The sequence below is a fragment of the Festucalex cinctus genome, chromosome 6, assembly GCF_051991245.1.
Source record: "Festucalex cinctus isolate MCC-2025b chromosome 6, RoL_Fcin_1.0, whole genome shotgun sequence".
NCBI classification, from domain to species: domain Eukaryota; kingdom Metazoa; phylum Chordata; class Actinopteri; order Syngnathiformes; family Syngnathidae; genus Festucalex; species Festucalex cinctus.
Window position 1 is genome coordinate 24916699 of NC_135416.1, and position 24291 is coordinate 24940989.

General features: G+C 41.5%; 1 protein-coding gene across 27 annotated transcripts in view; it reads right to left on the reverse strand.

Annotated features, from left to right (window-relative positions):
• Window positions 1-24291, reverse strand: part of rims1b (regulating synaptic membrane exocytosis 1b) — a 148401-nt gene that overhangs the window by 13055 nt on the left and 111055 nt on the right. For 9 of the 27 annotated variants that reach the window (XM_077523832.1, XM_077523836.1, XM_077523831.1 and 6 more), the window contains 11 exons: window positions 23606-23722; window positions 23166-23228; window positions 22711-22788; window positions 19128-19247; window positions 18340-18429; window positions 14706-14762; window positions 14255-14368; window positions 13654-13760; window positions 2655-2758; window positions 1880-2040; window positions 1485-1637 (listed from right to left, as the gene is read on the reverse strand). In XM_077523832.1, coding sequence (XP_077379958.1) covers window positions 1485-1637; window positions 1880-2040; window positions 2655-2758; window positions 13654-13760; window positions 14255-14368; window positions 14706-14762; window positions 18340-18429; window positions 19128-19247; window positions 22711-22788; window positions 23166-23228; window positions 23606-23722 — 1164 coding nt within the window. Of the gene's footprint in view, window positions 1-1484; window positions 1638-1879; window positions 2041-2654; window positions 2759-13388; window positions 13616-13653; window positions 13761-14254; window positions 14369-14705; window positions 14768-15193; window positions 15279-18339; window positions 18430-19127; window positions 19248-22710; window positions 22789-23165; window positions 23229-23605; window positions 23723-24291 lie in introns of those variants that run through there. The other 18 variants (XM_077523843.1, XM_077523845.1, XM_077523844.1 and 15 more) reach the window with 12 other exon arrangements.

A 24291-nucleotide genomic window follows, 5' to 3' on the forward strand; every position in this document is an offset into this window, starting at 1 on the left:
ACACCACATAAATATGTTTTATTGTGGGAATACTGATGACAATGATGACAATCTCTAATGCCTGATTTGACAATCTGTACTTGGATGAGAGAATAAAAATCTGGTGTATGTGGGAGGGGGAGAGAGGGGGGCCTTGGGAGAGAGAGAGAGAGAGAGAGAGAGAGAGAGAGAGAGAGAGAGAGAGAGAGAGAGAGAGAGAGAGAGAGAGAGAGAGAGAGAGAGAGAGAGAAAGAGAGCGAGAGAGAGAGATATGAATGTTTTCTTTGTTGCTCCTTTTGTTTTAAAAGTATTGCTTTTGTTCACACCCAACTCCAATGAAGTTTGGACGTTGTGTTAAACATAAATAAAACAATACTGTACAATGATTTGCAAATAAGGTTCATCTTGTATTTAATGAAATACACTACAAGCACAAGATATTCAATGTTCAAACTGATTAACTTGATTGTTGTTAGCAAATAATTGTTAACTTGGAATTTATATTTGCGAGACAAAAAAAGCTGGGACAAGTGGCAAAAAACAGTGAAAGATGAGGGCTGCTCATCAAACACCTGTTTGAAACATCCCACAGGTTAACGGGCTACTGTAACAGGCTAGACTGCCCTGCCTGCAGTCCAGACCTGTCTCTCATTGAAAATGTGTGGCGCATTATGAAGTGGTCAAATACGACAAAGGAGAACCTGGACTGCGGAGGGCGGGGAGGGTTGGAGGGAGGCGTGGGCCGGTGAGGAATCCAGCTTCAACAATTCTTGTCCTCAGTACCCAAAGGTTTACTGAATGCTTTTAAAAGAAAAAGGTGACGTAAGAGGAAAACATGACCCTGTCCCAGCTTTTGTGTAACGTGCTACAGCCATAAAATTCCAAGTTAATGATTATTTGCTAAAAACAAAATTGATCAGTTTGAACATTAAATATTTTGTCAAAGACAAAATTTAATATAGGTTGAACGTGATTTAAAAATCATTGTATTCTGTTTTTATTTTTATATAAAACAATGTCCCAACTTCATTGGAATTTGGTTTGTAGGTCAGTGGCTCCGTATTAAATATTTTTGATGATGTGCATCTAAATTACTATCATAAGACAATGATGATGAATCAATTAATTAATATTAATGTTTCACATAATTCAAATCAATTCTAAAATATTAAAATGTTCACTGAACAGATGTAATGTACGTAATGTAATGTACATATGTATGTAACATAATGTTCCAACAATGCACAATATAATACTGTGTAATTAACCAAAAACATCTTCATGTGAGGAGGGGGCAAATACTTTATCACAGTACAATATTTGTGGATGGATGGATGGATGGATGGATGGATGGATGGATGGATAGATAGATAGATAGATAGATAGATAGATAGATAGATAGATAGATAGATAGATAGATAGATAGATAGATAGATAGATAGATAGATAGATAGATAGATAGATAGATAGATCATTCTCTTCATTTGAGATGTATTTCTTTTTACCTGGACTCCTCTGTTTCTCCAGCTACCGTGTGTCTCCTGCGCTTCAACTCCTCTGAGAAAGGTCTCTTTCCTGCTGCCCGCTTCCTCTCCTCTTCCCTAGTCACCCCCCATGAGATCCTCCTGTCCTTTTTTTCCTCCTCTAATGACTTAGATCTGAGTCAAGTTTGTTTTCACCCCACCATTCATTTTGTTTGTATGTGACAGAGAGAAGTGCGCACAATTGGACAAAAACATGCAGCAGTTGCCATGCAAAAGAGAAAACATACATAGACATTAGCATGCATATGACAAACAATATATCCAAACACATAATAATTCAAAAACTATTGATAGTAACTTCCAAACACATGAATTTTTCAGATGTAATCATTGTCTGATTAAAAAAAGGGACTGACCTAAGACGTCCCCCTGGGCGTTCTGACTGGATTGACATGTAGCTGGTGCTACTGAGGCGAGAGGCACTGCTGGCACGGGAGAGAGCCGACATATCGCTCATATCACTGTCTGACGATCTTGCAGACATGTTGTCGCTGCTACGTCGTTGTTCTGCAAACATCTAAGAACAGGAAGCAGAGATTTATCATCTAAAGGTGAATCTCTTCCATCTCTGGCCCATCATAAAATAGCATTTTGTTAACTGTCATAATTAAAACTTAATACTTGTTAACTCTTTTACTGCTACACGTTATGAAAAATAAATAAATAAATTAAATAAAAAACTCCAGTGTCATTTCGCCAATTACGAGCATTCATCAGATTCCATCAGATTCCGTCACATTTCATTGTAATTTCATGCACCAGCAGCCCATTGAAAAGAGACACAATGCTGCCATCTGCTGGCCATAGTTAGGTGATGTTGTTGATTCCACAACCCATTGACCAGGCAGCTCTGCACTTAGACATTGCTCCGTCCATTTAAGAAAAAGAAAAAAAAAAAACGTAGATGACGTCATTTCACGTTTATAGCAGCATACATCGTGATTTTACTAATCGTTATTAAACGTTTTTGGCAGTCAAAGAGTTAATGATAAAAATAAACAACAAGATGTGCACGGAGTGGAATCTTACATGCCGATGTGGATTATGTCTGAATATGTAGATAAATAATCCCCTTTAGAGATTCCACATTATTTGGATTTTCTAAAGAAGATGGGCAAAAAGCAGGCTTACCTCCCGTTTAGTCTTGAGGTCCAACTCGGGGTCGTGGGAAGATGAAGGCCGGTAGGAATGTACTTTCATATGCAGCTGTCGGGCTCGCTCTTCAACTGCTAGGGCTAAGGTAAAACCAAGAATGATCGTTTTATTCAGCCATGTAAAATAGCAAGGACTTACTGACTCACTGATGACAAATAGTCAGAGTATGATGTATTGTGAAGTACTGGCAATTTCTTAAGCGATGGACACATTGTGCTTGCACCCTCACAATACGGTATGCCTTAGCTTTGTCCAATACAACACAACACACACACTATCTTCTAGGGGTGCGCTCAAAAAATCGATACGGCAATATATCGTTGCGGGCCTCATTACAATACACGTATATCGATACAGGCGTCAGAATCGATATTGCTCGTGAACTTTAAATAGGCAATTAACGTTTGCCTTTGCAGCTTGCATTGTACCTAAAAAAAAAAAAAAAACCCAGCAGTGTCTTTGAAGTTAATTGCCTTCAATTAATGTAAAAATAGCTCACCAGTGATCGGACACTGTGTCTTGCTAAGAAAAATGAAAGCAGAAGAAGAATATCAAACATTTATTTACTTAACTTAACATGGCACGTGTCTTAATGGACCAATTTTTGTATATTTTGTTTAAAAACGAAATAGAACGTGTTACATGAAAAAAATGCTGTTTTTATTTCCCCAAATATTTCAAATAAGCACATTTTAGAATTGTAATTTTAATACTTTGATATTTTTGCTCCTATTGGCTCATGCATATTAATAAATTTTCCCGGTGTCTACATCTACAACATCTAAGGAGCCTATTCACTAAAGGTTTGCGTTGCCTTTGCACCGCGCTAACCGGCAAAAATGGAGCATTTAGGGAGCACCTAATTCACTAAACACGCGCAGATGGGGAAATCCGTCACTAAGTGCTCTGCCAAACAGATTGCGTCTGTCATGATCCTGCTCTCAGTGCTGTTTTGTTTTTTTTCCTCCCCAATAGTGAGTGGGCGTTTCCTCCAGCACCACACCTGGGGTGTGTTTACTAATCAATTAGTGGACTTGAAAAGGACTCCGGGCACAGCAGTCCACTGTCGGATTATTCCTTGCTCACTGCTACTAGCGACAAGAATTCTCTGCACCCCTTTTTGATTCATAGCAACGTTCATAGTCATAGTCATAGTCTTATTGGATAGTGTTCTTGTGTTTGTATTGATATTTACGTGTGAGTATATCCACGGCATTTTTGGTGATAATTGATTGGTGGCATATTTGCCTTGTTCTATTTTGTATTTACTCCCTTGCATACTTTTTGCAAGCGTTTTCTGTTACTCCTTTGTACCTTGCCTTTTGCAAGTATTTTTCGGTTCGTGTTTTTCTCCAGCCTTTGTGCTCGCAATTGTTGTTTACTTATCCTGGTTGTGTTTACCAGCGCTTTCTGTTAAGGTTTCCCACGAGTTCTTCTGTAAATAAATTTCTAAATTGTATTTTCCTTTCTGGGTCTGCCTTTTTGGGAACCTCTTTCTGTCGGCTGAGGTCGACGTGACAGAATAATCCGACCACCATGGATCCCGTAGACCCAGTAAAGGTGAGATGCGCTTTGGACAGCCAAGTGAGACGGGTTGGGCAAAACGAAGCCTCCTTGGTTGAGCTTCAGACTGTTGTAAGCAGGCTAGCTGGCCAGTTAAATGAATTGTGTTCCCGGTGTGAGCACCTAGCCCCTGTCAAGACCACAGTTGGGGTGTCTTCGCCCTTGGTCACTGTTAGAGAGCCCGTTTTGCCCCACCCGCCGAGGTATGATGGACAACCTGGAAGTTGTGGTACTTTTTTGCATCATTGCTCTCTTATTTTTGACCAGCAACCGTTGACTTATGCACAGGACAATGCTAAAGTGGCATTTGTAATGAGTCTCTTGGCTGGCAAAGCAGCTACTTGGGCTATGGCGGTGAGCAATGCGCAACCTGATCTCCGGTCTTCCTTTCCGACGTTTGTTTTGGAGTTTAGACGTGTCTTTGATCACCCGGTAAAGGGAAGGGAGGCTGGAAATCAGCTTCTGGACTTGGTGCAAGGGCGGCAGTCGGTGGTGGATTACTCTATTTCATTCCGCATCCTGGCTGCCGAGAGTGGCTTCAATGACCGAGCACTATGTTGTCTGTTTCGCCGTGGACTAAATTCGGCAGTTAAAGATGAACTAGCAGTGCGGGACGATACCTCGGACTTGGAGGAACTAATATCGCTGACCATCCGCCTTGACAACCGACTGAGGGAGCGGCGCAGGGAACGTGCATGGGAGCGGCTCGTCGCAGTTGGGAGTGCCCCCCTGGACAATCAAGCACGTCCTCTCACCCCGGACACCGACTCCTCAGCCGCCCTGGGATCACCTGCTGCCTTGGAGGAACCAATGCAGCTAGAAGGAGGTCGTTTGCGCCATGAGGAGAGACAACGGCGCCTCCTGGCAGGAGCTTGTTTCTACTGCGGTCAATCAGGACACCAGGTGGCTTCCTGCCAGGCGAGGCAAGCACGCAAATGTCATCAATCCACTCAACTAGGCAACCGGCAGTTGGCGCAAGCCACCGATGAACAGTGTGAGTATGAGTGTGAAGAGCCCAAACCAAGTCCAGACTCTAACATAAGCCAACAGAGTAAGAGACTAGAACTGTCAGGAGAAGTGTCCGGCTACGGAAAGAGTGTGAGAGTAATTGCGCTGGTTGATTCTGGGGCTGATGACAGTTTTATTGATGAGTGTATGGTAGAGACCCTGAACTGTCCTGTGGAGACGCTAAGTAAAGTAAAGAGAGTATTGGATCTTAATGGGCGTCTCCTGGCAGAAATTCGTCTAATTACTAGCCCACTAGTATTGAAACTTTCAGGTAACCACGTGGAGCAAATTAGGTTTTTTGTTATGCCCTCTCGAGCTGCTCCTGTTGTTTTGGGGTTGCCGTGGCTAAAATTGCACAACCCAGACATCGACTGGGAAAAACCCGCCTTAGAAAACTGGAGTCCTTTTTGTTATGCTCACTGTCTGAAATCGGCCGATGGTGGATCGGTACCGCCAGTCGACCCCAACTCCGAAGCTATTTGCTTAGATAATGTACCAGCTGAATACCACGATTTATGGAAAGTGTTTAGTAAAGCTCGTGCACAGTCATTGCCCCCCCATCGACCTTACGACTGCGCCATAGATTTGATTCCTAATACCCCACTACCAAGTTCTAGATTGTATCAGGTGTCTCAACCTGAACGGGAAGCCTTGAGGGAATACATCACTACTTCCTTGGCAGCTGGTATCATCCGCCCTTCTAGATCACCCGTGGGGGCAGGATTTTTCTTTATCGACAAGAAAGATAAGACTTTACGGCCATGTGTCGATTACCGGGGCCTAAATGAAATTACCGTCAAAAATAAGTATCCCCTGCCCTTGTTGGATTCAGCATTTGCACCGCTGCAGGCTGCAACTATTTTTACGAAGCTTGACCTCCGTAGTGCGTACTATTTGGTTAGAATACGGGAAGGAGATGAGTGGAAAACAGCATTTAAGACACCCCTGGGACATTTCGAGTACCTTGTTATGCCATTTGGATTAACTAATGCCCCAGCAGTGTTCCAGTGCCTTATCAATGACGTCTTGCGGGATATGCTGAATATTTTTTGCTTTGTTTATCTTGATGACATACTTATTTTCTCCCGCGATCTAGAGGAACATCGCCAACATGTGCGGTTGGTTCTTGAAAGATTATTAGAGAATCGACTGTATGTCAAGGCGGAAAAGTGTGAGTTTCACGCTACGTCTGTCCCGTTCTTGGGCTTTATTGTAGAAGGGGGTCAGCTACGGGCTGACCCCAGTAAAACACAAGCAGTAGTGGACTGGCCAACCCCAACAACGAGAAAACAGTTACAACGGTTTCTGGGGTTCTCCAATTTCTACCGCCGGTTTATTAGAAACTATAGCCAGAAAGCCGCTCCCCTTACACGTCTGACATCAAGCAAGATGCCTTTTAAATGGAATTCGGGTGCAGAACAGGCCTTCAGGGAACTGAAACGAATGTTTTCTAATCCACCAGTTTTGACTCATGCTAATACTGATTTTCCATTTGTGGTCGAGGTTGATGCATCCGATTCAGGAGTGGGGGCTGTCCTGTCCCAGCGCTCTCCGTTCGACCAGAGGCTCCACCCCTGTGCCTACTTCTCCAAGCAGCTGAGTCCCGCCGAGGCAAATTATGATGTGGGAAACCGGGAATTGCTGGCTATAGTGCTCGCATTACAGGAGTGGAGACACTGGCTAGAAGGAACAAAGGAACCATTCACAATCTACACTGATCACAAGAATCTGGCATACCTTCGTTCTGCCAAAAGACTCAACTCTCGTCAAGCCAGGTGGGCCATGTTTTTCACCCGATTCAGCTTTACGCTCTCATACCGCCAGGGGTCCAAGAACCAGAAACCGGATGCTCTGTCCCGCATTCATGAGCCAGCAGCCAATGAGCAGCGGTCGGAGACCATCCTGCCAGAACATTGTTTTGCGGGGGCCCTTCAGTGGGACGTGGAGAGGAAGGTCATAGAAGCCCTGGAGGGTGCACAGGTTCCGGGTGAGTGCCCTACTGGGAAGCTGTTTGTGCCAGCAAATTTACGTCCTGAGGTGCTGCGGTGGGGACACGAGTCAAAGATCGCCTGCCATCCCGGGATAAACCGGACTCTAACCCTTCTCGGACAAAGATTCTGGTGGCCTGAAATGCGGAGAGACGTCGCAGACTTTGTGGGAGCCTGCGCTGCCTGTGCCAGTGGAAAATCATCTCACCAAAGGCCAGCAGGTCTGCTCCGCCCTCTGCCTGTCCCATCGCGACCATGGTCTCACATCTCTATGGACTTTGTCACTGGCCTGCCAACATCCCGAGGAAGATCTGTCATTTTGACTGTTGTGGATCGATTCTCCAAGCTAGCCCATTTTGTAGCCTTGGTCAAACTCCCATCAGCCTGGGAGACTGCACAGCTTCTGGTCAAGCACGTTTTCCGACTACATGGACTTCCGCTTAACGTGGTGTCTGATCGTGGGCCACAATTTGTCTCCCAGGTGTGGGGGAAATTCTGTCGGGTGTTGGGAGCCACCGCAAGCCTATCATCAGGATACCACCCCCAGACAAACGGTCAAACTGAGAGGGCTAACCAGGACCTTGAGGCAGCCCTCCGCTGCGTATGCCTTCAAAATCCGACAACCTGGACCTCGCACTTGCCATGGGTGGAGTATGCACATAATACCCTTGTCTCCACTGCCACAGGTCGATCACCGTTCATGTCTGCATACGGATACCAGCCACCGTTATTTCCGTCCCAGGAGGGAACGGTGGACCTACCCTCGGTGCAGCTGCATCTCAAGAGGGCCCATCAGGTATGGCGTGAGACTCGTGCAGCATTGTCCCGAACCGCAGCACGAAACCGACAGATCGCAGACCGTCGGAGGCGCCCGGCACCCAACTACCAGCCCAAGGACCGCGTTTGGCTGAGCACCCGGGACCTGCATTTGGCTGGAAGCTCTCGGAAGTTGGGCCCCCGCTTCATCGGCCCCTTTGAAGTGGAATCTGTTGTCAATCCTGTTTCGGTGAGACTTCGCCTGCCTCCCAACCTTAAGATCCATCCTGTTTTCCATGTGTCCCTACTCAAGCCAGACACTCCGAGCCCACTGAACCCTCCTGCGGCACCGCCACCACCTCCTCGACTGGTTGATGGAGACCCGGTATACACTGTGAAAGAGATTCTAGACTCTAGGCGCCGGGGAAAGGGGTTCCAGTATCTGGTCGATTGGGAGGGCTATGGGCCAGAGGAGCGTCAGTGGGTTCCCCGCTCCTGGGTCCTGGATCCATCGCTTCTGCGCACTTTCCATGAGGCGCATCCGTCAAAACCAGGTGGTCCGCCAGGGGGCGTCCGTTGAGGGGAGGGTACTGTCATGATCCTGCTCTCAGTGCTGTTTTGTTTTTTTTCCTCCCCAATAGTGAGTGGGCGTTTCCTCCAGCACCACACCTGGGGTGTGTTTACTAATCAATTAGTGGACTTGAAAAGGACTCCGGGCACAGCAGTCCACTGTCGGATTATTCCTTGCTCACTGCTACTAGCGACAAGAATTCTCTGCACCCCTTTTTGATTCATAGCAACGTTCATAGTCATAGTCATAGTCTTATTGGATAGTGTTCTTGTGTTTGTATTGATATTTACGTGTGAGTATATCCACGGCATTTTTGGTGATAATTGATTGGTGGCATATTTGCCTTGTTCTATTTTGTATTTACTCCCTTGCATACTTTTTGCAAGCGTTTTCTGTTACTCCTTTGTACCTTGCCTTTTGCAAGTATTTTTCGGTTCGTGTTTTTCTCCAGCCTTTGTGCTCGCAATTGTTGTTTACTTATCCTGGTTGTGTTTACCAGCGCTTTCTGTTAAGGTTTCCCACGAGTTCTTCTGTAAATAAATTTCTAAATTGTATTTTCCTTTCTGGGTCTGCCTTTTTGGGAACCTCTTTCTGTCGGCTGAGGTCGACGTGACAGAGTCACGGTGCGCCGGTGTTATTTGCGCGTATGTAAATTAAGTAATTTGCATACATTTGACGCAAAATATGCCCACCCCAATGCAAATGAGACCCATTGATATGCAGCGTCTAATTCACTAACGCCAGCGCAAATAGCAACACCTCGTTTGCGTGACGCAAATAACGTTTTTGGAAAGCATGTATTAACTTGACGCACCTCGATCTCCGGCAGTGCATGCCATTTGCCGCACAACATGCGTGGCTGATCACGCGGAGAGGAGAGAGAGAGAGAAAAAGAGAGCGAGGGGGAAATATTTCCGTGTTAGATTAAGACACATCGCGTAACCCGGGCTGATCGGCAATAGCGGGGAGGCATTTTCCGATCATTTTTACGTGCCAGATGCATACCGTATGCATACATCAACCTCTGAAAATATATTTTTGAAACACGATCGCACCAATAATTTGTACTTTATGAAAGAATGACGTCGTTGTCGTCCTCTCTGCTTAATGGCGCTCTAAACGCTTACTCTCGGTCCAACCTCGCTTTCTGATAATGTCATCTTTCTCGCAACTGTTACTATAACAACCATGTTCTTGGCGCAAATCCATTGCCATGTGTGGTAAATCAGGTGCAAATGTGCTCCAAGCTGTCAGTTTTGTGGGCGTGTTTGCGCCGGTATATGATTAGAGCAATATCCTTAGTGAATAGGTGGGTAACTGGGCGCAGACTGCGGGTGCAGTTGTGGTGCAATATGTCGTGCTATTACTGGACGCAGCGCATTCTTAGTGAATATGCCCCTAAAGGTTCATGAATCTTCATTTCCCCATCAGTAGTCAAAGGCAAGCTGGAGGTTATCCCAGCCGACGCTGGCCAAAGAGATGGGGTTTGGCCTGTCATAACAATTTTTTCCGGGCAATACATTTTCCTAGAAACGATCATGATAAATTGTTGTTGTTTTTAAATGGCACTGATATAGTGATAATGATACAGAAAATAATTAAAGTACCTTTTTAACTGTTTGACCGCCAAAAATGTTTAATGACGTATGCTAAAATCCTAATGAAAGCCGCCATTACAACTATATTATTATTATTAATATTATTATTATTATTATTATTATTATTATTATTATTATTTTAAATCAATGGGAAGTGCAATGTTTTGGCTAGCGTTGCCTGGTCACTGGAGTTGTGAAATCAAAAACAGCCACTAACTATGGCCAGCAGATGGCACCATTGTATCTCTTTTCAATGGGCTGAAATTACAAAGCGAATCTGATGAAATAGAACAGGGGAGTCCAAACTTTTTCATTTGAGGGCCACATACAGAAACTAAGAAGGACGCAAGGGCCACATAATCTTATGAAGAGAAATTATGTTTAGTCCTAAAAATTGTACAAATAATTTATTTGTGCTTTTGCACATTTATAAAAATACTACAGTATATAAACCATTTTACTTGTAATGTGGCAGTAGGGTTATTATTGTTTTGGAATTTTTCATTTTAGTTAGTTTTTATTACTTTTCAGGGTGGTTCTGTTAGTTTTTATTAGTTTTAGTTCTTTAATAAATGCTTAGTTTTAGTTTAGTTTTAGTTAGTTTCAGACAGTATTAGATTTTTTTTTAAATGTGTATTACTTGTGTGCAATATTTAAAAAACACCTTGGGAGTGACATCATCTGAAGGTGTTTTTCTATTGGCTGCTGCACAGATGACGTCACTTCTGTGTGACTCACCTTCAAACGTCCTTATTCCAGTTGATATCAAAATAAGTCTACTAAAAATCACCTCAAAGACTAAAACAAAGGACATTTTTGCTATAATTATAGTTTTCGTTAGTTTTGTAAACATAAAATGTAATTTCACTTAATTTTCATTTTTTAAAAAGCATTTTCATTTTTATTTTATTTTGTTAACGAAATTGTTTTTTTCAATTTTAGTTTTAGTTATTTTGTTAGTTTTAGTTAACTAAAATAACCTTTAATAGCACCTGTGTTTTTTGACACCCTCCGGCCTGACTTTGACCATCTCCAAACATTTTAGTTTTTATTTTATTTGAACTTGAGTCTAATGCCATTTTTAGCATGTGTCTCGGGCCACTAAGAAATGGACGGCAGGCCGCAAATGGCCCCGGGGCCGTAGTTTGGACACACTGAAATAGACCGTTTTCAAAGCTGACATGAATGATCAAAGCATTTGTCACATTAAATCTAATTCACAGAGCGTCACGAAACAAAAAATATTGGTGTCAAAGTCACTGTTGTGCAGATAGCCACACGTGGAGCTTTGTTTACATTCATTGAACCAATGATACGCAGGATTTTTAACTGAAGCCACTCTTGGCCAATCACAGAACAGTTGTGACAAACGTGGGGTGGGGCTTGATGTTGGGTCACATAAACTCAACCGCGGCTCATTTTCTTGAAAAAGGAGGACAAACCAGCGTCCTGCTTAGGGTTGCACAGGACACATCACTGTAGGGATGTGAATTGCCTAGTACCTGACGATTCGATTCGTATCATGATTCATAGATCACATTTCGATTCAATATCGATTAATCCCGATCCGAATTTATAAATTGATTGTTGCGATTTTTTTTAATTTTTTTTTTACTCAAATTTAGAAAATACTAACCAGTAAACTTGTTCATGTGCACTGTAAGATTTGTATGAAAATTTATAATTTATTTATCTGAAACTGCAGTCATAACTGTGAGCCACTGTATTTAACAAACAGGTTGTTTCATATTTGAACAGCTTTGAAATAAAATATTAAGGCTTAATGTTCCATTAATTAATATAACATTTTTCCATGATTAAGGTGTGAACCCTAACTCAAAGTAAGACATTTTGCTGAATATTTTTCAATCAAATCAATCAATCAAAAATTCGGCCGCCTAGTGAATCGATTTGAGAATTGCGCGATGTAATATCGTGATATATTGCAGAATCGATTATTTTTAACACCCCTACATCACTGAAAATTAGGACTTGCCTACCTAAATCAGGATGCCTTGCCACCCTTGCCCACACCCACTGCAGCCAACAAGGTGACATTTTGATGACGTATGAAAACAAACAGGCATGGAAATGACCATTTATCGAGTCTGAATAAAAATATCTTGCTTTGTTCTTGTTTTGTTACCTTACTGTTTACTGCACAACCGATATTTATGTTTATGTACAGCACTTTGTATACAGCAATGCCTCTTCTTAAAGCGCTTTATAAATAAAGTTGAGTTGAGTGTCCATTTTATTTTTTATTTTTTAATCATCGTTAGTCGATATAGTAATTATCATGACTAGGGATGTAACGATAATGGCAATATCGTGATATTAAAACTGCCACAATATATCGTCGTCGTCAGGTCACAATATTAAAAGCAGTGCATCTGTTAAAAAAAAAGGTTGATTTCCATTTGTGCAGTTCTAGCACCCTCTGGTGACTAGTTTTTTAGTGCCGTTTAATTTTCACAAGGAATGTTTTGACCTTTCTATGTGTAAAATCCACGATAATGGTCAGATTAAGGGGAACATAATATACTTGTGAACAGAGTCAATATGTGGAGGAACTCAATTTATTGTATTTATTAATTTCTTATTTCATTTAAATAATTATTAGCTAATTAATTAATTAATTTATTTTATTAATTAAACAATGTATCAATTTATTGTACTGCTTGTATTAGTGTATTAGTATTATTTTGTATATTTTTTATATATAATGTTTTTATATTTTTCATTGCTGTAATGTACAAAAACACAATATTGTATGTGTGTTTTTTGTTGTATGAGCTCATTTTTTACAATATTGTGACCTTCTTTTGTATTGCCAACTTCCCCACAATATTGTGATAATTATCGCATCGTGACCTTCATTTCGTGATAACATCGTATCGTGATGTTTGGATATCGTTACATCCCCAATCATGACTGGCCTAGATGGGGTACACTCTGGACTGGTCGCCAGCCAATCGCAGGACAGATCATCCATCCATCCATTTACTTGACCGCTTATTCCTCACAAGGGTCGCGGGGGCTGCTGGCGCCTATCTCAGCTGGCTCTGGGCAGTAGGCGGGGGACACCCTGGACTGGTTGCCAACCAATCGCAGGGCACACAGAGACGAACAACCATCCACACTCACACGCACACCTAGGGACAATTCGGAGCGCCCAATTAACCTGCCATACATGTCTTTGGAATGTGGGAGGAGACCGGAGTACCCGGAGAAGACCCACGTGGGCACGGGGAGAACATGCAAACTCCACCCAGGAAGGTCCGAGCCTGGACTCAAACCGGAGACCTCAGAACTGGGAAGCGGACGTGCTAACCACTCGACTACCGTGCCGCCCAGGACAGATCATTCACACACAAATTCACAACTGTGAGGCAGATGTGCACCACAACACCCGTTATTATTACTACCATCATCATGATCATTAATCTTTGACGAGCAAACATCGTAGTGTACTTGCATCCACACGATACCTTGTTCTATGCTGCTGCTCTTTGCTGGGAGCTGTGGAAGCTGCCGGCCCTTGCGACCTGATGAGGGGGTCCCCACCGGGGAAGAAGGGCTACCGTGAGGGTGTGTTCTGGCAGACAGAGACATAAAGACAGAAAGTGGTTATTAAGGAAGGGGGAAAAGCATATACTGTAAATGTGTATTTTTTCAGGGGAAAAAAAACAAGATCAAACAGGCAAAATAAAAATTGATAATCCGGTAAAACTGGGACAGAACAGGACATAAATCAGCAAAGACGCAGGGGAGAGGTTTGAGAGAGACAATGAGAGTGTTCATGTACAGTATGCACAATATACCCACAATGCTACACACCACTATACAGAATTTACATGAAGAGGCATTATATGGACAGTCAATACGCAAGAACTATTTAGGAAAGTTTTCAAGAGCTGTGGGACATTCTGTTAGAGTCTGAGAACATTGCACCCACCCAGCTCACTTAAAGGTTTGACGGAATGCTAAAAATTCGGAGGTGTGGCGATTTCATGTGGTTCTTGTACATACAAAGAGAGCAACAATAGGACCACACAGTAGGAAAGGCCTGCTGCTGACAATAGCATGCACCTGTCGGTCTGCGCAGGGTTTGGAGAAGAGTCAGCCAAAGCTGTCTGGCCAAAGGGTCTCAGTGGCCACCCTTTGCCCCTACTGCCCCTGAGGATAGAGGTGGGCTGGATGCGACTGCCGTTTGCAAAATAATGACAATTAAAAAGAACAATTTGGAAAAATATATCTGAAATAAATGTTGCCAATGTTGTACTTTTAGGTGTACTTTGCTATGGTTAATGTGTTCAGTACGGCAATTTTACTCAAACTATTTAGACTACTGTATGTATTCATAACCGGTGGTGGTTAGTTGGAAGCTGGAAGAGCTTTTAGCTTATGCTTTTTGACAAGAGTCAAAGGCTACAAATAAAACTACAATATAGATTATTGGTAAATGAATCAAGTCAATCAAAAGAAACAGTGAGGCAAGACAAATACGGAATATGGCGTGAGGGTGGATGAATGCTCTCACCTGTCACCCTCCAGGGTTTTTTTGCTGCCTTTAAGAAAGTCAGCACTTGATGTATTGCTACACTCCGTTTTGGCAAACAGTTACAATCCAGAAAGAGAAGAGGAGAAACAAATATGATATGGCAATGTCAATGATAAAATAAAATAATGAATACTTGCTTGTATGGATATGTCAGACTGAGGATTTTGTTCAGTCAGAAAGGAATATGTTCAATCATTGCAAATTCCACCCACATTGTATAAGAAAACACTTTAAAGTGGAGAAAATCAGATCGTGTGCACAGTAGTAAGCATGGGCGAAAACAAATAGAAGATTACAACAGCCTCAGCCCACAAAAGTTTACAAAAAAGTGCAGATCACTATAAGTGATATCTTCTAAAGGAAGAACTATAGTCTGCAGGACGAGTGTCAGAAGGTTGGGTCAGAAAGATATAAGCACAAGCAGAGCAGCAACATATGTTGGGACGGGGACAGCAGGAAGGTCAGGCCTGATACCTGTCTTCTTCAGGGGCCACGTGTTCTACTAAGATCCGAGGATTTGGGGGGATCTTGCGGGGCAATGAATTGGAGCACCTGGAGATATGTGGAGTAGCGGGAGGTCAAGAAACCAGATGCATGGAAGACGTTTAGCCTGAGGGAACAGTCAAGACTTGGAACCTACTGCATGACACGGGGACAGCTAGTGCAGCTCAGTCTAAAGGCAACAAACCTACACAAGTTCAATAAAATGATATACTGACCAGTAGTTATCTGATCAATAAAGCAAAATGTAAACAATTTATGACTCAAATGGAAACACACTCAGCAGGGTTTTATCGGAGGTTTGTATGTTTTGTAGATGCCACTGATTTTGTGGCAAGTGTTGTACATGGGCTCCCTCTAGTGAATAGGTGTCAAACTCCAGGCCTCAAGGGCCGTAGTCCTGCATAATTCACAGGTTTCCCTCCTCAAATACACCTGATTCATCAGCAAGCTCTGCAGAAAACGTATTATGATCATTATTTAATTCAGCTATATTTGAGAAGAGAAACGGCTAATATATTGCAGGAGTGCGGCCCTCGAGGACCAGTTTGACACCTATGTGAGTCTAGTGCTATGTTAAATAATCGTTCAATTAATACAATGGGCATCACATTATTGATGTAAACATTTTTTTTAATCAAGGTCAAGAAATTTGTTGTATTTAACTTTCAAGTATAATAAATTTGCTTTTGTTTTCAAACATCTGGGTACAATTTGTTTTTAACTTAATGAGCTCTTAATGAGATATTTTCGTACCAGCCACAAATCTAGTGCAAAGCGCAGTCAAACTTTGCGCATTGGTGAAGTTATTTTTTTTAAACTTTCCTCTCTTTGCCCAGGTAGAATTGGGTGTAATAGAGCATATGTGCTGGTGGGTGCCGTCTTGGGATGGATTGCAGCCGACTCCTAGCCTATTGAAGCAGCTCCCCTAATTTGCTAAACTAGATACAGTATAAAAACGAAGTTGCAAACTTTCTTTTTCTGAGTGCATGGGCGCCTGTCTAGGGAAATAGGGCCCAATGCCTTCATTAAGCAATATTTAGGTGCATTTCCTCTCTATATTTTAGCACAGCAGAAATGTTCAAACTGGTGGTCCGTATGATGACAGCATTTTTGGTGTAAAATCTTTGTGAACCACTGGACTATATACCAAATTTTTATGGGGAATTGCAGAGAATATGCAGTGGATGAGTGTCCACAATAGAAAGAAGTCAAAGTTCCAAATGATTTGCATTGTTAAAGGCCCAGTATGCCGGTTTCACTCAGGAAAATGCACTTTTTAAATACAGGATGTACACACTTTAACTTTCTCTCAGTCTACACATCTGGGTTTATGTTAATCTTTGGTGGTGATTTTGTCCTAAATCCCCACACCCCCAGCCTGTATTTTGCCATTTTGTGTTTGTTTTGTAAACAGCGGGACGTTTCTGTGGAAAGACAGCGTTTACACCCCTCCAGCCAATCGCAGAGCGGTATTTTTTTTTTCTCACTCACTCACTCACTCATCACTCACTCACTCACTCACTCACTCACTCACTCACTCACTCACTCACTCACTCACTCACTCACTCACTCACTCACTCACAGAAGCTTACGTGTGTGAATGAGTGAGTGAAGAAAAAAAAAATCTGTGTGCTTTCAAATTGCTGCGTTCGCCCGGCCCCGTTTGCGACATGCGACCCCCCGCTCTGCGATTGGCTGGAGGGTTGTAAACACTGTCTTTCCACTGAAACGTCCCACTGTTTACAAAACAAACACAAAATGGAAAAATACAGGCTGGGGAGGTGTGGGTTTAGGACGAAATTACCACAAAAGATGAACAAAAACACAGGTGTGTAGACTGAGAGAAAGTTAAAGTGTGTACATCCTGTATTTAAAAAGTGCATTTTCCTGAGTGAAACCGGCATACTGGGCCTTTAACAATGCAAATCATTTGGAACTTTGACTTCTTTGAATCCGGCAGACAGACCCTTTAAGGTTGGTGGGACTGCAAATTGCTTGAGACCCCCAGTGGTAATTTGTACAAAGGGGAAATACGAATCAAAACAGAAGCAGTTCATTATAAAAAATAAAAATAAATTTAAGAACAGTACTTTTTATTTTATTTTTTTAATGGGAAGTGGAGATTTATGCCTGAATCTCCTGTACTCCTGTTTTGATGCTAGTTTATCTTCCTGGGGGAGTTTGCTATAATGGACGTCTGCCTAGATGTCATTTTATTTCCCTTCACAATAGTTGTTACTGATTCAACAGCTGCATTGGATCTTTGAAATTAAAAAAAACATTTTGCAGATTCCACATTCCATATCGAAGGATAACTGATTCTGATGTCAATGACAAAATATGTATGGATTGTAGCATGGCCCAAACTAGAGTGGTGCCATAAAACGAGGTACAGTCAAACCTCGGTTTTCGAACATTATCCGTTCCAGAAGGCTGTTTTAAAAGCGATTAGTTCGAAATCCAAATTTTTTTCCCCATTATAATTAATGTAAATAATTTTAATCCGTTCCAAGTCTAAAAAAACTTTTTCCAAGTTTTTTTTTTTTTTTTTTACTATTTTACACCATAAACTGCACTCTTTTCTGCACTGTTTTATTTTAATAGAAGATATCCTATCTAAAATGATGAAAAAAAACAAAATGCAAACATTTCTTTTTTAAATTCAATAGTTCTGTGCACTACTTTCCTCTTTTCTTCACCAGCTTTACCACTTGCACTTGCTTTCTTTGGACTCATGATTAGGGGCTAATACACAATGCAAAACTAAAAAAAAGAGTTGCATAAATAACAATGAACAGGTCTGCTCCAAACCAACTTTGAACACAAATGTGCTATGGAGGAAGCATCCTGGGCATTCGAGTTAGTTCGGCTCCCGAGTGAGTCGCATTCAGGTATGCTCAGCTTTTTTCAGTTTGGTTGAGAGCCGAATTTTTGGACAAGTTCTGAGACATAAAATTCTCGAATTTTCTGGTTGAAAACCGATTTAGTTGAGAACAGAAGCATCCGAAAATCGAGGTTTGACTGTATAGTACAAATGCTATGAATATTTTGGAATGTGCAAATGTTAGGTTGGCGTGAGCACATGAAAACTATTTATTCTTATTAATACCTGTCTCTGTCAGAAGAGTAAAAGTTGGTGTCTGGTCTCAAACATGTGGTGCTGGCACTCCTCACTCTATCCAACGATGGCTGCAAGTCACTGCACCACCACGGCATGGCAGCAGAGAGAAGTAAGGTAGAAATCAATATGGAGACATGGAGGAGGAAAGGAGACAGGGTGGAAGTGATTGCAAATAACGATGGAAAATCAGAGGGGAAAAAATAGAAAATAAATCACATAGAATGGAATAATCAAATCATACAGAAGCAGAGAAACAAGCAGGAGACAAAGACAGAATACAAACGGCCATCAGAAAGTGCAGCATGTAATGATTCAAAGGCTGTATCTCAATTCCTCATAGCTATTCATTCACTCTTCCATACATTGTGAGACCACTCAGATGAAAGGTTGGTGAGTTGCCATGGCAACCAGGTCTAAGTGGAAAAGTGTCTGCTTGTGTGCACGTGAGAGAGGGAAGAGGAGAGAAGCCGGCTTTCCTCTTACTGTTTGATGCATACAGTATGCCTGCTGCTGCTTTTTTGTTGTCATGTCATGCTACACTACGAAAACAGTTATTTTCAACAGATGGTTGGCTCAGTACCATCGCATGACTGGTTCATAATGGGTTCAGGTCAAGGGCCTCACACGGAGGATGACAAGGGCTTAAGATTTTAGCACTCGTTTAATGCTTTTCATTTGCTATTTGAAGTACAAGCTTAAGCTTCTGTGTGTTGTGAAGGAAGCACAACGTTAGGGGGAGTCAGGAGAAGAACCGTGAAGAAGGGGCATTTTCTTACCTAACCGTGACCTCATCAGTGAACCTGAGCACACGGTGTGCAAAGATGCTACGATGCACGTTGTTGCCTCCCTCTTGCCTTTGGGCCAGCTTGCTTTTTAGGCATGCAGGGAGGGTGGAGCTGAACACAATCCACGCCCATGAGAGGCAAGATAAAGTACAAAGAAAGGCAAGAAAAAACTAAATGATACATGCACCAAACGGATGTGAACAGAAACAAAATATGTGAAGGGAACGACAAAGCTTTGAACACCACTCACATTGAAATGGTCACACCAAAACGTGATTTCCGATTTGCTTTTCTGTTCATTGTTACAGCTCAGTAAAGCAAGAATGGTTCCAAAATGAATGGATGGCAAACGTAAGAGTGAAAAAGTCATGATGTAAGATGAACACACACACATCGCTGGCGTTGGGCTGACACCTCCTATGTCATACTTTGGTCAATTTCAATATATTTTCACAAATCTATACTATTCGTCAGGCCATATGTTTGGCATATTATTGACTAATTTAAAGTGTTGAAAATGGCTCTTGTTCTCTCTGACAAACAAACGTGACGTTTTTTGAGTCTCCTGAAAAGTGATGATTTTGGAGGTACAAGGATTCCTCCAGACGCCAGCGATATACAATCTCTCGCTTCAATAAAGTTAGCGTGCTTTCCAAAATGTCGTTGAAAACAGAGTACCGTATTTTCACGACTATAAGGCGCACCGCATTATAAGGCGCACCTTCAATGAATGACATACGGTATTTTAAAACTTTTTCCATATATAAGGCGCTAGAGTCGAGGCTGGGGTTACGTTATGCATCCATTAGATGGTGCTGTGCTAAAGGGAATGTCAACTAAACAGTCAGATAGGTCAGTCCAACTTTATTAATAGATTACAAAACCAGCTTCCTGACAACTTCATTCACTCCCAAAATGAATAAACAGCTGTTTTATTATTTTCTCTGAGGTAAAGTATTAGTATTAGCTAGCGATCCAAGATGGCGGGATCTTCTGCGCACCGATAGCGTCTTGACAGCGAGACCTGTTGCGGCTCAATATTGATCCATATATAAGGCGCACCGGATTATAAGGCGCATGGTCAGCTTTTGAAAAAATTGAAGGCTCTTAGGTGCGCCTTATAGTTGTGAAAATACGGTACTGTACAATGATTTGCAAATAATTTTCAATCTATATTCAATGAAACACACTACAAAGACAAGATGATTAATGTTTGCATTGATAAACTTTATTGATGTATTGCAAATATTCACTCATTTTGAATTTGCTGCCTGTAACACATTCCAAAAAAGCTGGGACACCCAATAAGCGTATGGGAAACTTGTACAATTGGACAACTTCAGTGTCTCCGTTGTCATAGTTTGCGCTTCATAATGTGGCACACATTTTCAATGGGAGACAGGGCTGGACTGCTGACAGCCAATCTCATGCTTTTGGAGTTGTTTTTGGCCTTGTCGCTTATGTGCAGAGATTTCTCTATTATGGACCGTAGATGATGAAATTCCTTCGTAATTGTACATTGATGAAACACTTATTTGGACTTATTTGCTCAAATAGTTCACAAAGTGGTGAACCTTGCCACATCCTTGCTTGTAAACAACTGAGCCTTTCGGGGATGCTCCTTTTAGCACGATCATGACACTCACCTGTGTCCAATTACCCTCTTCACCTGTGGAACGCTTCAAAAGTTTTTTTATTTTTTTTATTTTAGCATTCCTCAATCAATTTTCCAGTCTTTAGTTGCCCCTCTCTCAGATCTATTTGAACATGCTGCAGGCATCAAATTAAAAATGAAACAATATTTGCATACAAATAATAATGTTGATCAATTTGAACTTTTAATATTTTTGTCATGTACGAAATTCAATTGAATATAACAGGGGTGGGCCTCGAGGGCCAGAGTCCTGCAGGTTTTGGAGGATTCCCTCTTCCAACACAAGATGATTCCAATCAACAGGATCATTATCAGGCTTATGCAGAGCTTGCTGATGAGCTGATTCTATTCTGTTTTTATTTATATTTTACATATTGTCCAAACGTCATTGGAATTGGGGTTTGTAGGACGTGATAGTTCCTCATGAAAGCAGACTAATAATCATTGCTAAACATCTTTTACTTCGAAAAAAAAAAGATCAACCCAATAGCTGAATCTGTTTCAAAACAGTGAATTGGTGAATTTCAACTTCCTCAATGGACTTTTGCACTATTCTAGTACTACTATTCTAGTACCACATCTGCGGCCCCCTTCTCAAGGTTTCTTATTTTTTTCCCTGATTTTTTTTTTTATTTTTATTTTTTTGAGTTTTTCCTTGCCCTTTTGTGGTTTGATTAGGGGATGTCATTGTTATTTGTCAACTGTGGGCATGTGAAGCCCTTTGAGACTTTTGTGTGATTAAGGGCTTTATAAATAAACTTGACTTGACATGAATCCTCTACTGCTTAATTGTTGTTTACATTTTGAAATTTTAATAATGAAACATCCATCCACCGCTTGACCGCTTATACCTCACAAGGGTCGCTGGAGCCTATCCCAGCTGGCAATGGGCAGTAGGCGGGGTAAACCCTGAACTGGTTGTCAGCCAATCACAGGGCACACAGAGACGAACAACCATCCACACTCACAAGCACACCTAGGGACAATTCGGAGCGCTCAATCAACCTGCCGTGCATGTCTTTGGAATGTGGGAGGTGACCGGAATACCCGGAAACGACCCACGCAGGCACGGGGAGAACATGCAAACTCCACCCAGGAAGGCCGGAGCTTGGACTCGAACCCGAGTACTCAGTACTGGGAGGCGGACGTGCTAACCACTCAAACATCGTGCCGCCTAATAATGAAACAATACTAAATAAAAAATAATACAGTAATTGGTGAATATACAGTAAGGGAAAATGGGATTTGTAATAGACTTAATTGCTAAATAAGTTTGAGCCTATTAATTGATTAAAATAATTGATGGAATAATCGATAGAATAACCAATTCTAAAATTATTCGATTGTGACAGTGCTAGTGTGAAATGAAAAAGATTGCACATTCTCTAACCTATCTACTCTTAAACTGACCTAATATCTACCGGTACTTGCTAAAAATGTGAACCTTAGTTGGATACTCAAGAAAATCAAAGACTACTATACTCAGGAAAATCCAAATGAAAATTTGCTTATGCTGGCTTTGACGTGAGTTTGTTCCTTAGTTCATAACAGCACCACCTAACACCAAAACTTGAGGACAATGAAAATCTTTGACCTGACCTACAAGTCTCTTTCACACATCTAACTAACCCCAACATAGTGGTGTTTTGATGAAATCCACATCTGTATTAATTGCTTAACAACACTGGGTCAAATGGTGAACAGATACAGTACAGTACGGAAGGACCATATTACCATTCTTGCCGGCAAACGCAACAAGTTGGTAACAACACAAACTGACAGAGGGACATGTGGGCATTTCATGTGTTGAGAAAAAAACTGCAGCAACAAAATGGCTCACCGACTGCACAAATGAGTGTGAAAACAACTGGTCAAGGAAGAAAAAGGGGGGGGGGGGAAACGACTAACCTTCTTGCTTACCTGTACATGTCTTTATGGATACCATTTACTAACAGGGGCATTTTGGGAGGGAGTGTGTTGCTATGTCTACATGCACCCCTGGTTGTATGAGCGGAGGCCATGCACATAAAGACAAAAAGGTTGAACAAGTATAGTGACAACATAAAATACAAAAATTAATCAAAATAAATGTGCCTTCTTTGAGGACAACGTGTGCAGCAATCTTTTTACACAATGTCTTTGTGCCATGTTTACTTGTTAGCTGTAATAGTTGCACGTGGATACATGTGTGGATTTAAGCAACATTAGTTTTGTGGTAATTAACCTGTCGACACAAAACATTTGAGATAATCCACACGTACAGTACAGTAGTAGTTGTTAGGATATAATGAGGATGACAATGGTTAGAGAATAACATATACTTTAAATAAAACTGCATGATGTCAACTTTCTCGATCTTTTTTTTTTTTTTTTACCTGTTTGTGTGTAGGCACTCTGCACTCCCGCCTCGGATTGACCTGTGCATCTCCAGGACCTCACTGTCATTGCCATGACGATGGGTGAACAAATGAAAAATCACCCGGAAAAACACAACATAAGAGGATGGCAACTCAGACAGCGCATGTGATTTTATGAATGAGAAAACCATGAGATAAATCATTTTGAGCTATCATTGAATCTTTATTAAACAATATACGGTAGACTGACATTGAAATGCAGCATGTGGCAATCACTAAAGTTTAATAACTATATTAAGAGCTGTTCTTTTTATTATGAAAAGTGAAATGCAAGGAACAAGAATATCTAAACCATGTGCTCTTTTGTCTTTTTTTTTTTTTTTTTTTTTAAATCATTATCTTATCAAATCAATGATTGGCACAGTGTAAGCCCCAAAATTTGAACCCCTAAAAGTTACCTGTCTTCAGAGTACTCGTAGTCTGAGTCACCGGAGCGTTGGTGCTCTAAATGGGAGTCGTGGTAATGGGAAGGGGACTGGGAGTGGTTACGGTTCTGGTGGATCTCATCCAGGCTCCTGGTATAAAAAATAATGCATTATTAATACAAGTATATTAAGTTAGAGTAAAATGAACGTAAATGTATTCATGGGGTTTATCTGTGGTACATTTGGATGTTTTTATCTGTTTGTTTAGTAAAGTTTTTAATCAAAATGTTCAATGAGGTCTATATAGTTCAATAAAAATGTCCTGATGACATACACATATTAAGCCTGATTCACTAAAGGTTGCCATGTGCTAAAACAGGCGCAAACTTGATTGCTCATCTTGCTAATCTAACCATTACGTCCAGGAGTTGCTTTGCAAAATGCATAAAATTGCCCAACAGTATTTTGAGCATGGATAGGTATATGCAAATACTAAAGATTATTTAGTCTGTGCAATGTGATAATCACACCTGAGCTGAATTGCAGTGGCTGGTTACATGGAGCCTGTTTTCTTATTAAAATAAAACCGAACACCCAACCGAATAAAAATATCCATTTTTGTTATTTGACACACATGCCTTTAGAACTAAGTAGCCCATGCAATTGCTGTATGTGTAGGTTTGTCTTGTTGAGGTAAAACACTAGGGGGCATATTCACT